Below are 16,305 nucleotides of genomic sequence, written 5' to 3' on the forward strand. Positions count from 1 at the left end.
TTTTTTTTTTTCTTTTGGAGGAGAACCTGGAAAAGGAGATATTGTAAATAATGAAAACATCTAATAAATAAATAAATAAATAAATAAATACCTTCCTAGTATTGAATTAAAATTAGAGTTCAACATATCAAAACTTATTTAACACAATAAAAGCATTTTAAAGAGGTGAGATCATAGCAATAGATGTCATGATAAATTGGAGAGCTCTCATATTCGTAATTTAACAGCACACATAAAAACTATAAAACAAAGGAATTGATCTTACCCAAAAGGAGTAGATAGCAAGAAATAATCATACCCAAGGTTTCTATTGATAATATAGAAACAAAGAAAAATAATACAAAGAATGAGTGAAATAGTAATTTCTTTGATAAAATCAATACAATTTAGTCAAATTACTAAAAGAAAGAGATGATCAAAATTAACTAAAAGGTAGAGAAACAAAATCTAAATTAAAAAACTAGATTATGGGAGAGAAAACAACATGACAACATACTTTAAAAACCAATACTTTACCATATTGAAAAATATATAATAAATAAATAAATTTCTAGAAATATACAACCTATACAAGTTAAATAAAATTTAGAGGAGCAATTTGAACAGAGATATAACCCCTAGTGAACTAGAAGCAGCAATTAAAAGTCTTCCAATCAACAAAGCCCAGGGCCAGATGGTTTTCACACAAAATTCTACCAGATTTTAAAAGAAGAGTTAGCCTCAGTACTTCCCAAATTATTCCACAAAACTGAATCATAAAGAACATTGCCCATTTCTTTTTTATGAGGCAACAGTAAGTCTGATAGTTAAACAAGACACAAGAGAAAATGAAAAATATAGCCCAGATTCCCTTTTGGGATATAGATGCAAAATTCTCGATAAATATTTACAAACCAAATCCAAGAACACATCAAAATGATCATCAACCTTGATGAGATTGGCATCATCCAGAGATACATAGATGGTTCATCATATTAATAATTTTATTCTATCAATTTGAAAGACAAATCTACATGATCATTTCATTAGATGCAGAAAAGGCCTTTGACAAAATTCAATGTCCTTTCACAATAAAAATAAAAATTAAAGAGAGATTATGGATACAAAGGACATACCTCAACATAATAAAAACAATTTGTAGCAATATCATGCCTATATCAACCTAAAAGTCAAGAAACTCCATTAAAATTAGGGAAAAGACACTATCTCCATGCCTATTCATTACAGTACTTGATGTCTTAGAAGTCAAAGAATCTTTATTTAGAGATGGTATGATAATATGCATAAGTGGTGTTAAACACTCTACCCAGAATCTCCTACAGCTGATAAACATTTTCAACAAAGTAGCACTATTCACATAATCACTATCCTTCCTATGTGCAATAGGCAAACTCAGAAAGATATGACAGAACAACAACCTTTTACAATAGCCTCAAAATATAACATGTCTTGTAGTAACTCTAACCAAGCAAGTGAAAGAAAAAAAAACACAAAAACAAAACCAAACAACAATAACACAACAATAAAAACATTCTGCCAAAAGCAATCTACAGGTTCAATCCAATCCTCAACAAAATTACTACATAATTTCCAGAGTTTGAAAGAACAGTTTTCAGGTTTATATAGAAACACACACACACACACACATACACACACACACACACATACACACAAACTTGTACAGTATGATAGGTAAAATAATTCTGAACAACAAGAAAAAAGAACTGTTGGTGATATCATCATCCCTGACCATCATCCCTGACCTTCAATTGTACTATATACTTTTAGTAATCAAAGCAGCATGGTATTGGTTAAAAACAAAACAAAACAACAACAACAAAAAAAAAAAACAGACAGGTGGATCCATGAAATCAAACTAAACACTGGAACATAAATCCACACACATCTGATTTTCTTATTATATTGAAGCAAAAACAAAGAAACAAACAAAAAGCAAAACAAAACAAAACAAAAAAAAAAAAACCCATGATACTTGTTCAACTGGATAACTACATATTCAAGAATGCAAATAGACCCACAACTATCATTGTGCACAAAAGTCAACTGTACGAATCAAAGACCTCAACAGATCAGATACCTGAATCTGATAGATTAGTAAATTAGGAGTAGTTTGAACTCATTAGCACAGGGAAACTTTCTGAACAGAACACTAATAGCACAGGCACCAAGACCAACAATTAACGAATTATTAGATAGGACCTCAAGAAATTGAAAAGCTTATATATGACAAAGAATGGTTTATTTGTATGAAGCAGTAGCCTATAGAATGGGAAAATATTTTTTTACTAACTACATATTCAGTACAGAGATATTATTCAAAATATATTAAGAACTCACAAAAAATGGATTTCAAAAAAACAAATAACCCAAATTAACATACAAAGTGCAGATCTAAACAGAGAATTCTCAAATAGAAAATTTAAATAGTTGAGTAGCATTTTCAAGATGATTCATATCATTATTAATCATGCAATTTCAAGTCAAAAATACTTTCAGATTTCATATTATCCAAATCAAGATGACCAAGATCAATAACACAAATGACAGAACATGCTGTCAAGGATATGTAGTAAAGCAAACACTCATCCATTGTTGCTTGGAGTATGAATAGGTACAACCACTATAGAAATAAATTTATTTCATCAGAATTATGGGAATAGATCTAATTCAAGATCCAGCTATATTACTTTTGGGCCTATACTCAAAAGATGCTTCCTCCTGTTCACATGTTCATTGGTGCTCTATTCATAATGGCCAGAAATTTGAAACAACCTCAATGTCTACCAATGGATGAATTGATAAGAAAAATGTGGTACATTTGTACAATGGAATATTACTTGGCTGTTGAAAAATGAAAATTTCAGATAAATGGATGAAAAAAATCATCCTGAGTGTGGTAACACAGATTAAGGAAGACTAATATGATATGTATTCACTTATTTGTAAATATTAGCTCTTAAAACATTAATAAGGAAAGCACCATTCAGGTAACCACAGAGATTATGTAGAGAGTAGGGGACTGGGATTAGAATGAATCTTTCCAGGAAGGGAAATTAAAATAGAAGCTATGGATAGACGGGAAGGGGGAGTAGAATGGGAAGACCAAACAAGCATGTGGGAAGAGAAGGGTGAGTGAGGCATTATAGAGCAGAACAGTTAAACTAAAAGCCATTTGATGAATCATGTGTAAGCATAATCCAGCAGGAGCTTATTGTAATATGTTCATATATAAAGGTTGTCTAAATGAAATTGCCAAATAATGAGTGATACAGAGCCCCAACTGAACTTTCCCCATTACCAAGTGAATCTTCCTGTGCTGAACATTGGTCACACCTAAGTGAATTTGTTGGTCAAAGGGTACCAATAGGAAGGTCCAAACAATCAAGCCTGTTGCCAAAGCTGTTGGTGCCTCTCCACAAACTGATGGTAAGGCCTGTCTCTAAAGGCAGTATGCACACAAGTCATTGAACACAGAAAAGTTGAACTGGTTCTTACCTAGAGCCATCACCCTTGTGTACTAGTATTTACAGTACTGGAAAGTCTAGCTCTCTTTCTTCTTGGAACCATGGGCAGTGAGTTTCTATCTCATCTGAGAGATGTTTTTAACGCATCCTTTACAACCCTGATTTCTTTTGTTAGAAGTAGCTTTTTTATGTTTAATATCGCTGCTTTCATCCCATTCGAACTCATTTTCACCATTAAACTCTTAGGTGAAATTAAACGCCTGGTCAGCGTCAACTCAGCCTAGACCCGTACACTTCCAGATACACATGTTTTGATTTACAATTGTAATCTGACTACAAGATATTCTGATAAAATAAAAATGGCACAAACTTTATGGGAATAATCAACCCAATATCCAGTTTGATTTAAGGTGTATTCCACGAGAAGGGACCCAGATTCAAAGTATCCTGGGTGGCCAAGAACCTAAGACTAGATAGGCCAGAGACGTAGGGGATACTACCTTTCTGGTAAAGGAACATGGTGATTACCCCTATGCCCTAATTAGGCAATGATGCCTAATGCATTCTTCTATACTCACAGATAAGTGCCTTGCATATTTTTGAGTACAAAATGAAATAACCCTTGTTGGCAGAATGAATTTTCCCCATTGAAATCATAGTTGTCTCACTGGTAGTAATATTCTAAACCCTCTTACACTGACAGGACTTTACCTTCTTTTGTAATTGGGCTAGTTTGTAGTGCAAGTCACCCTATATAAATCTCTTACCTGTCACTTGCTTGGCCAGACCATCATGAGTCACAGTCTTGGTCTCTTTTGAGTGTGTTCTTTTATTAGATTAAATAACACCTTTCCAGAATTTGTCAGACATCATGGGAAATGACATTTTAGCTCCATGTGAATGTATCTCAATTTTAAGAGATTAGTTATTTACATCTAATTTTTTAGAGCTACTCATGTCTTTAAATTATTCTAGGAAGACATTATGTTTGCAGTTAGCAGAATTGCTATTTCATTTTCTCTCATTGCCAATATTTGTATCCAGTATACTCAATTATATATGATTGGATTTATATACATCATCTACACTAATATATATAGAGATTATCTATATTAAAACACTATAGTGTTTTTCCTCATTTTCTCCCATTTGTATTTTCTTATTTTCCCGCCCTCTGATTTTCTTCCTTTTATTTCACTGAAACACGTAAAAATTAGGAAGATAGACTGACTAAGGACAATACAATAAAATATGTAAGAAAGTGTGGCCTCCAACCCCCCTTTTGCTTGGGAGCTACTCGGCTTCTGTATGCAGCCTTGACAGGCTGGAAGCTGGGGCTGGACACCCGCTGAGTGGAACCCTGACTGCTGCTCCTTAGATCAAAGACTTAGCAGGTCTCATGCTTATGTTAAAGGTTTGCTGGATCTTCCTTTCAAGATCTCCTTCTGGTCTGGTGTTAATGGATTTTATCATGTTTATGTTAGATGGGCAAGTTTCGATTTCCTCTGGGTCTGGTTCCTAAGCGTAACTATAAATACTGAGTGAATTTCAGTAAAGCTCTCTCTTATCACATCTACCTGGCGTCTGTGTCCTTCCTTGTTAACCATTTGCCTTCTCAGGACTCAATTAACCCAGTTCCTGTATACCCACGGAGGAAGAGAGACCACGGGGCGGTCCCCTTCAAGAAAGGAAAGTCTATTTATTGAATGCTAAATGTTTTATTCTGATTTAAACTTAAACAAAAATTACTGAGTTAGCAAGATGGCTTAGCACACTAAGGGGCTTGCTACCAAGCATGGCAATCGGAGTTCAGTCCAGACCTCAAATAGGAGAAAGGATGAATTGACTCCTAACACTTGTCCTCTAATTAATATGCGTATGCATGCTGTGACACAGGGATCCCTACATGAATACACAAGCATGCACACATGCACACACAGACACACACACACAAACAATATAGTTACTTTAGAGAAGACTGCTGCTTATGTCAAATTAGAACATGCCAAAAACTGATATGCCTCTGCAGCTGCTATTTGGAGTATTAATTCCTCACTCTATGATATGGTTAAATCATGTTCTCTTGCTTTGACCCACATAGAAACCTTAAGGGTTTAAAGAGAGTCAATGAATGCACAGAAAGAGTTACTAACGCATCCAATCACAACACAGGAGATTCTGCCTGTCTCTATCCCTGAGAACTACATTTGCAGAAGCAGTCTGTACATCTAGCTACAGCCCAGTATATCTTCATACAACTTTATCAACATTTAATGAAGTCCCCTTCTGTCCTGCTGTGATGATAGGGCTTCGCTACAGGGTTTTCTTTAAATAAGTCTGCAAGATGAAGGCCTTTGCATTCTAGCTCCTGTGAGGAGTTAAGAGGCCTGGTTTTATGTACTGTCCTCCACCCATTGACCTACTTAGCCTTTCCAGTCTACATCACTGTGCTGTTTCATACTCACACTAATACTGCATAATCCCTCTCTATTCTTAGTATTAGCACTCACAAAGAGTAATTGCTATGTAGTATAGTAGGGATGGAGACTGTCCCAGTGTTATAGAGTTATAATATAAAGATTTGGGTTTAAACCTAGGTTGTATGGCCCAGTACTGTAATCTAGTTCTACATTAATTGTAGGATTCTATGTGGTGTGCCTCAGACATTGCTTATTAGTTCTTAACAATATCTCTGGTAAAAGTGGAAGACATACCACATGCTCATGGTAGCTATCTAATCAGTAGTGCATGGTTTATGAACTCATTCCCAATTCTAGAAGCAGTTTGTATTGCTTCTCTAAATTTCCCAGGAGAATCCCACTAATTTGCGACTGTGTTCTAAGCACTTTGCCTTTAGTATATCATTTAATTTTTTCCCACAACCCCATGAGAGAAAAGTACCTATAGTAATTATCTCTTATTGCTTCTGAGAATTTAAATGGGCCTATTCAGAATCAAACACCCAGTGAATGGTAAAGTTATAATTTAAATCAGGTCTGTTGCTTTAGCGACAATGGATAAGTGGTCAATCCTCCTCAAAGCATCTGCTGACTCCATAGTCAGTACAAGAACCTGGTATCATGTTCAGATTAAAAGAGAATAATGTTGCTATGCCCACTTGTACTCCATACTCTTTCAGTGGCTATCTATCTGAAATCTAAATGAACTTCAGCTCTTTTTACAAGTTCCTAGTTATTATTTACATAAAGAAATGGATTTCCATTTATTTTGCTAGTGTTTCTTTTTTATGTGACTACAGCACAGCTTTCTTTATATTCTCAGGTTGGGAAATAAGATCAAGTTACAGAAATGCTATTAGGCTAATCCATCCTTCCCAAGACATGTGATGAATAAATGGCACATAAATGGGTGCCTCAGTCCTTCCATGATGATAAGTAGGATCTCAGAATCCTGCTTCTGCTTAAACTGTCAGTCACTAGCATCTGTTTATCATCATCATGTAATTGGGCTGTCCTTAATAAATCACTAACTTTAGATATGAGATGAATCTACCTTTGATTAGTATGCCACTATGGAAGGCCTTGTTTCCATAGCTGATTAAAGCATGCCATAATGGAAATTTTATAGGACCAAATATGGTACCAGTTAGTAGCATTTAAAAAAATCATTGAAAAGAGTATGCTATCACAATAATCATAATCAGAAAAATAATTTAAGAATAAATCTATACTTTGGGAAAAATTAGAAATAAGGAGATATGAGGATTTAATCCCTGTGATACCCAGAAACAACAGGAAAAATACATTAACAGCCACTCTTTTCTATCTATATAAAAATTCACTTCCAAGGTGCTTTAAGACTTATTTTGGCAATTTTGATGAAACTTTTGTGCTCCAATGTATTCCAAATGTATTCCAAATGTGCCCTTGAAATATTACAGAATCTAGTCACCACCAGCTCGGAAATCTGGAAGGAGAATGGAAGTACAACGAGAGATCTAGGGCCCCTCAAGTGATAGTCACTATATACTATTCTACTTTAGAGTGAGGGATGGGCAGAAATTATACAGTGCTTAGAGCCAGACATCTTACTATGAAGCAGGGAGAATTCTCTGTTTGGAAGGAGAGGTATATTACATACAATTTTTAAACACCATTAGACAGCTTTATATTATAAGAAAAAGAAAAAGAGGATAATTGTCTCTAATTCAAACCAAAGAATTAATTCAGATCATTTAATGTAGAAAATTTTCTCTTATGATTTGACCAGGGAGTAAATGAGCATAATTTTTTAAATGGCAGAAGACTCATGAAAATAGAGATTCCGTTATGAGTATTAACTGTCCTTTTAAAAAAGAAATGTCAACTTATTATAATTTAACATAATAATTCAATGAAATATTCTTAAATATAAAATAGTGGCTTCTCATATCTAAAAGACAACTTAAGCTTTTTATCTTTTGCTCATACAAGAATGGCCATGAACTGTGAAGCATATAATATATTGGTATATATACATACACATACATATATAAGTATATGTATAATACACTGCTTCTAATACATGTATATATGTGTGTGTGTGTGCATGTGTGTGTGATAGATTGCTTCCTTTGCTATAGGAAATTATCATTGTCACTTGAAAAAGCACACTTCAATGTTAAATGCATACTACTTATATGTGACATTAAGTGGTAGCCAATTTTCAAAACTATTCAATTGCTTAAATAATTGTTAAAATAGTAGTTGAATATTACTAGGAAAGCTGTCCCTATTCTTGATGGTAGCTAATTAGTTGTCAAACATAAGAATCTTTACACATATGATCTCAGGAGCCTGGAATTATAAAACACAAGGGATGTTACTGAACTGAAAGTGTGCAGAAACTATTTAGGAAGAATGAGGAGTAAAACTTAGGAAGACTCACTGAAAATGTCTCTCAGAATATTGCACCCTGGTCAAACTAATTGAACCATGACAGGTTGTATAAGACCAGCTGAGAATCTTGAGATTTGATTTATGAGTACTAAGAATATTTTAAGATGACAGATGGAAGCTGCTGAACATCTCCAAATCAAATAATCAAAGAATTTTGCTTTTGAAACTACATCCCCCTGGATGCTATTGATCATTCCACACAGCTTCATGTAAGTAATGGAAATGAACTGGTTTAATGATTTCCCATTAAATTCTAAATATGTCCTGGCAGTTGAGACATTAGCACTTTTTTTCCCTGTAACAAGATTTTAACTGTTTAGTGTGTCTGCACTGACCTTTCCCCAAGGATTTTGCTGTATATTAATTTTGGTTTTCAGTCAGCAACTAAATGTTGGCAAATATTTGACAATGAAAGTAGCTGGAGTTTGGTAGATTGGTGGTTCTATTTAGGAAAGAATATTCAGTGTACGCCATTATTATGTGATATGGTACATTTTATGGAAAACTAATGTTAATAATTCCAAGAGTCTGAGCAACTTTCTCTCTTCTATTTTTGAGAACAAAGTGGCAGTTTAACAAGTTGGTCTTGGTCAAATTTGTACATGACCACACTTTACAATAACAGTTTGTCAAAGAACCCATTTACAGTAGTAGCTTCAGATTCTATAGCCTGAGCTGGTGTGTCACTTTAAACTGGGCTCACCTACACAAAGACTTGTTTCAGTACCTCAGCTTTATGACATGTTCGTTTTCCTGTAGGACTTCGTAAAATCCACACTGAGCATGTAAATTGGAGGTGACTATTCAGAGCACGCTTTGGAATCTCAGCCCAGAGGACCCCCGACTCATCAAAACAGTGTTTTGAGTTGTGGTACCCCTTACACCCTTGTCTCCCTAATCCACAAATTCTCACTTAAAACATTAACTGTGATTATCCCCACCTCCTCCTATTTTCAAGTCCTGATGTTATTCTATCACTTATTAAGTGTGTGTGTGTGTACATTCTAAATATTTGTGTATACCCATAGATTTATTCTCTCAACTTTGTTCTGAGATACTCCTTTTTGCAATGATTAGCGATTAATACAAAGACTCATAAGTGGTCAAGTGTGGAGTATAAGTGATTCAATGCTCTGTTGTGCTATACCAACCTCCCCCTGCCCATAATTTAGAACATTTTGTGGAATGGTTCTGGAAGACTGTAAGAACTAGGTAGGTGTGGGGGAGAATGGTAAAATACTGACTTCTGAACTTAACATGGCTGCTGTACATAACACCTCATCACAGCTATGGTTACCTGCATAAGAAGAGTAGAAGAATCCAGTCAGAATTATAGCATGAGTACAAGAGGGGATTAATAGTTTCCAAAGCTGCTGAGAGAGGGCATCCTCTTTGGAAACATAGCTGCCAGTAAGTTCTCCATGCTCTCCTGGATAGCCCCACACCTAGATTCTTCTATATATAGGGTGCAGAATAAATACACTGAAATGCAGTATTTTCAATCAGAATTCAATTCCTATCTATAAACTTGATTACATTTGCATCAGTGAATGCAATTTCTGTTTTTCCTATGGCTGTAAATATTTGACTTTCACTGTCAAGTTAGAAGATAGCATAGAAAAAGCTTGAGATTGAAATATATTCATTTGCATTTTGCATGTTATAATATTTAGGAGCTAAATGAAAAAAATCTAGATGCATTATCCAACTATATTAACTAGTTATTTCTTCACATTCAGGATAAGACCAATAGATTTCATGTGGTTAACATGTACTGAAATCCCCATGTATGTAAAAGTCAAGATGAAAGGCAGGGTACGTGTTCCTATTTAGTTTAAGATAGCATGCAATTAAAGTATATTTTCAAAGAACAAGTCCTTGTCTTTTTGTAGAAACTAGGGGGGAGAGTCCAAGTATACATTGGCTGTGTGAGCCACATAAAACTCCTGTTTTCAAATGATGAAAGAAAATATCTTCAAACAAAATATAAATTCTAAAAGTATTTTCTTGTGGCTCAAATTACTCTGCTGATTTTTCCTAATGCAGGGACATATGCCAACTCTTTTGGGGTGTTAGAAAGGAAGTCAACTTCCACATTGTTTCAATTCCCATTTATTTATCCTGTGAAAACTTCATGATGGTAATTCTTGGGTTAGGTAGGTCCTTTAGCTATTTCTTCTTCCCTTTTTTGTTTTATTTTTCTTTTTTGCTTTGCTTTGTTTTGGGTGGTAGTTTCATAATTTCACCTTTTATTTGTTGATGGTGGTCATGCTTTGTTTCTGCTAATTTTTTCTCTTGGTAATTTCACATTTGCATGTAATGCATTCTGATTACTCTCACCCTTGTCCCAGCCTCTCCTGTTTCTTTCTGAATCCTGTTAACCACCCTTCCTCTACAGGTCTATTTTTTGGTTCCCATCATTCAATATTGTCTTGTGATCCATCAGATTTAGTGGGTTTGGGTTTTTGAAACAGTGCAAGCTCAAAATTATTATAATCCTTCTGCTTCAATCTCCCAAGGCTAAAATAACAGGTGTATTCAACCCAGTCTTGCTAGATATTTTTCTTGATGGATTTTTTTTCAAGTAAGCCTTTATAAAGTCTACTAAATGAAAGAGGAAGTTTTAAGTAAGGAACATTTAAGTATAGATGTAAGTTACTTCTGTCTCTTACCCAGCATGTCAGGAGATTTGAAGAAACCTGTTCATCCTTTAACAATAAACAAGCTGTGCAGCTGAAAAGCTTCAGCGTTTTATGGATCTACTAGACAGCTAAGATCACAGGAACTGCCACTGCTTCTGTAAGAAACAAACAGAAGGGCATAGGGTCACAAAAGCTAGAAGAGAAAACATTGGGTATGAATGTCTGTGGGTACTGGGTAGGATATCTAATACATGATTTTCTAGGAGCTATAGATTCAATATAGAATTCTCCATGAGATGAAATTCAGAGAAGACAGTAGGGAAACATATTTGAAATCCTCATCAGGTATACACATATAAGTCTAAGATTTCCCTCAGCTTTCATAAGGGAAGAGGAATATAGTCATGAAAGCATCCATAAACACTATTTGAATAAAACTTTACTGACACAAGGGAAGAGAAATGATCAACAATCTGAAAGTGTTGGGTTCATTTAAATGGGAGAGTACTGTTATAAAATACTCACTCCCATGACTCATGAAGTGGTATGCACATATTTGAAGGAGTGCTTGAGTTAGTTGTAATGTAATTTTCAAGTTCAGGATCATCCACTAAGAAAGATGCTCTCATAAGGTATGCAACTAGTATACAGGAAGATGAAAAGTTTAATCATATAAAATTATTAAATACCTTCAGAGTAGAGAAAGTAGGTGAAAAGTAAGAAAACCACAAAAATTAAAGAATACTGAAATGGTAAAAGGTGTTATGGATATTAAACTAGTTCTGTCAGCAGTGCATCTATATCAATAAAGATTAATAGTACAAATTCGACAATTATAATAAATCCATTATCAATGTGAAAAAAGACCAAAATACTATCTTTCAGAATCTATATTTAATACAAAGACAGAAACATCAAATGTAAGGAATGTACACTCATCTAAAGAACATGAAAGTTAAGAAAAAGACTCTGAAGTGAGGAATATTATTAAAGATAAAGGAGAACATAGATGAAAATAAATCAGTCATTCCTCCTAGAAAACAAAAATAATCTACGACACATAAGAATTTAATACTAGAAAAATCATATTTTTTCAAGTAAATTCTGATATAAATTTAAGGAGAAATTAATGACTTTATTATTACTAGTGAATCCAACTTGCTTAGCAATGGAATGATCCAGCAGGCAGAATATCAGGAAGGGCATGGCTAACCAGAATAGCACAACGAACCATCGGGACCTGTAGATGACTTCATCCAAGAGTATCAGGTGCCTGTAGTCTCAAGTGACACAGAAAATATAACATGAGAAAAATATCATTGGCCATGAAACATAACAATCTAAGGAAATGGAAGCCATACACAATATGCTTTCTACAATCTTTCTGTAGGAGAATTGATATTTCACATAAAATCAAAAGTATTCTCTGCTTTCACTACATGTTTGCCTAACTTGAGGAGAACCCCACTTCTGTCAGTGATTTAAATTGATAAGACTTTTAATTCTTTCCCAGTTTTTTCCACATTTTTCTCTATAATGTAACAGGAATGTGATTACAAAACTCCTAACTACATACAGATTCAATAACGGCTTCTAAATAGCTCATGAGTCAAGGAAGTTAAATTAACATCTTGACATATTTTTATTCAAGAGAGAACAGAGAATCAAAATGGGTATTTCACTGAATACATTGGTTATATGAAAGTTTGAACATTTGAAGAAAGAGAACAACAAGACTAAATTAAAAGCTATTTAAAACCAAAAGAAGAAGAAAATGGAAGTGTTGAATATGAGTAGGTATTAGTGAAATATATGTAATAAATAAATAAAACTACTCACAGCCAACTATTAGGATGAGCCAGGGGATCCTAATAGAAGACTTAAGAGAAGGACTGGAGGAACTGAAGGGTATTGCAACTCCATAGAAAGAACAATATCAACTTAAGCAGACCACCCAGAGCTCTCAGGGATGGAACCACTAACCAAAGAGTATACATGGAAGGATGCATGGCTCCAGCTACACATGTAGCAAAGGATAGCCTTATCTGGTATCAGTGGGAGGGGAGGCCCTTTGTCCTTAGAGACTTGATGCCAAAGAGTAGAGGGATACTAGAGAGCTGAGGCAGGAGTGGGTAAGTGGGTAGAGGAGCATCCTCATAGAGGCAAAGTTGAGGGAGCATGAGATGAAAGGTTTGCAGAGGGGAAAATGGGAAGGGGGATATTACTTGAAATATAAACAAATGAAATGATTAATAAAAATTAAATAAAACTAAAGCATAGTATTTGAAAGAATAAATAAAATAGAAAACACTCTCACTAAGTTACTTGAGACAACTAAAGGAAGAAAGATGTCCTGCTATCAGAAGTGAAAGGGGGGCCATTGCTGCTGATCTTTGAATAATGATAAGCCACAAGGGAAATTGTATTAAATAGAAAACAATGTATTAGAATAGTTTGGAAATATGCAAGTAACTTATCTGCTGCCCCAGGGAAAAAAACCAGAAGAGTAAATTGATAAGTTTTGACAATGTCAAGCATAGAACAAATTCAATTATATTGAATACACAAAGAGACCTTTGACAAACAAATACATCTTTGGAGCACAGACGTTATTTATAGCTCAGTGGAAAACATCTAATGTAACTGGGGACTCAGTGAGTGAAGTCATCATAGGAAATGCAAGGAAGTGAGTTCAGATCCCCAGCACCCATTTAAAAACAGGCTCAGTGGCATATATTTGTAACCTAAGGGTCATGAAGACGTAAGGATCCCTGGTACTTGCTGGGCAGACAGAAGAACTTTTGTTAAAATATAAGGTGTAAAGTGATGGAATGATACATATATTATCAACCTTTATCTTTTACATATGCCTATACAATCACCTCCCTGCTACACAAACAAGTACACACACACAAACACATACACACACACACACATACACATGCATCAACAAAGTATGTAATAATTTGCAGAATCACATTGTGCAGCAAATGTAGCCATATCTTAATACTCTGGCTAGTGTAGAAGAAGGAATACCTGCAATAAGGTCCCACATCGATCAGATCCCATTGCCCACTTTGTACCTGACCGCTATTTACAAAACACAAAATCCTATTGCTTGAAAAGTGAGACTGAAGGATAGTAGTACACCTTCAGAATCCACACAAGGCTGAATCCTGTGTGTAATTAACTCTTTCTATCACGTGACTGTAACACCACCTTTCTGCTCCGAAGAATTAAATGATATTTTGAGATGACTTGTAAGAGATAAATTCTATATAAGTGGGGGTGCCAGAGAGGAAAGGAGAGTATTTGAGATAATAATATTTGTGCTTCATTTAACATATTCTGTACTAAATATATTATTTCACTAAAATGCAAAACTTTTTTTCTATCTTTTCTAGGTAGTGGCCAGCATTTCTTGTATGTCAACACTTCTTTCTCTGGAGAAGGATCTACTGCAAGAATCATTACCTCTCACTTCTTCCCATCAAGCCTTGGAATATGTACTGTTCGGTTCTGGTTCTACATAGTGGATCCCCAGATTATGGGGATATTAAAGGTATGGAAGAAAATATATTCGTATCCATGGAAATATTCGGCATGAGAGTTTAATAACCCCCACTATAATCGTGCTGCCAAAGTGCCCTCATTAACTTCTCATCACTTCCTGGGGCTCTGGGTTTTTGGCATACAGTACCCTCATTTCATCTTCATCTGAGTCAAGATTAAGCTCATTGATGTCTGCCACCTGAACTCAATTATGGCATTGGCTACTTAGAAGACTATCTGTAGATTAAAAAAAAAGTCTGAGTAGATTTTACATGTTTTTAACAAATAAGGACTTGCCAAAGGACAGTGAGGAAATGTGACACTAGAGGTAACAATAGAGAAATCTCTTTCTCAACCAAAATATAGGTAAAGCAGTCTTGACATTTCAAATTAAGATCTGCCCCAAGTATAAAACAGCAGTCCTTAAGAGAGAGTTGACAGTATTTATACTTACAATTTTATCAATGTTTAACAAGTTTTTGACCATGATGAGCCAATTTTATGATATATGTTCAATTTAAAAGTGTGTATTAAAGCACAATCCTAAAGTCATGACCTAGCAGTTAATTGTTTAGGTCAACATGACGAGTTTTATTGCCTAAACTCAAACATTATTCCTAGGACATGGAGACAGGTGTTTGTATTTTCTGTCTTTCAGGAGATATTTTATACACATTGTATATACTATCAATTTTAGTTCAAAAGTTGGCTCAATGTGGGAGATATGCATATCTTCTAACTTTAAAATAAATTAAGACCCCAAAATGCTTAGCAAATTCTCTCTCCTAGATTACATAAGTAGTTTAAAATGTTACATAAAAAATCTACCATTTATTACTTACCAACCTTCTAGTTGGTCCAAAAAGTCTGAAAGATAAAACAAAACAAAACAAAACAAACAAACAGTAAGAAAGAAAGAAAGAAAAGCCGTACCAATTATAATAACTGACAGGGTCTCTTACCAAGTCAAAACACAAGCATGCAAAGAACATGAAATATTTATTCTGACTCTGAGATTTTATGTTTTCAAATGGAAACCAGTAGAAACAAAGTTCATTCTAACAGTTGAGGGACACACGTTAGTGCAGTACCTTGATCCTTTGGATTTTTTTCACAAGTTTTACATACAATATAGAGTAATTTGGAACATTAGCTATTGGTTGGAATAAATTCCAGGAAGGAAACTTTCTGCTCATCCTCCACTAGTCTTCCTATTCTGTGATGATCTGTTACTCATGAAAGCACATGTATTTTACTTACTAACATGATTCAGCATCTCCCTCCATTCAGAACAAACACCCAAACAAGCTTTATTGAATAGTTGGTTAGTTATCTGCTTGGGGTACTCAACTATATACCCCTAGTATTTAGTTGTGTATCTGCAAATAGCCTCTAAATTACAAAGGTTGGTCTCAGTCTTTATTTATGATACCTTGCTGGGGAGTGATTCATGGTTTTTCAAATTAGAGGTTAGCAGTATAGAGAATGCCTCTGTATACTGGGCAGTCTCCAGATAATTCTACTAGAGGGAAGACTGGGGAGGAATTGGCAGTCAACATGATAAAGGATAGTGGTGATGATGATAATGATGCTGGTGATGATGATGATAATGATGGTAGGGACGATAAAGACATTCCTTTTTTCTATGAACTGTCTTGTGTGGGACTGATTTACACAGTGAATTTTCTTGGGTTTTTCTGTTTTTTTCTTTCTGATTTGGCATTTCAA

At 34.8% G+C, this 16,305-nt stretch overlaps 1 protein-coding gene across 1 annotated transcript in view; it reads left to right on the forward strand.

Annotated features, from left to right (window-relative positions):
* Positions 1-16,305, forward strand: part of Malrd1 (MAM and LDL receptor class A domain containing 1) — a 694,431-nt gene that overhangs the window by 505,035 nt on the left and 173,091 nt on the right. The window contains exon 31 of the mRNA XM_031373295.1: positions 14,430-14,587. Within this exon, the coding sequence (XP_031229155.1) occupies positions 14,430-14,587 (158 nt within the window). The remainder of the gene's footprint in view (positions 1-14,429; positions 14,588-16,305) is intronic.

The sequence above is a fragment of the Mastomys coucha genome, unplaced genomic scaffold, assembly GCF_008632895.1.
Source record: "Mastomys coucha isolate ucsf_1 unplaced genomic scaffold, UCSF_Mcou_1 pScaffold15, whole genome shotgun sequence".
Taxonomy (NCBI): domain Eukaryota; kingdom Metazoa; phylum Chordata; class Mammalia; order Rodentia; family Muridae; genus Mastomys; species Mastomys coucha.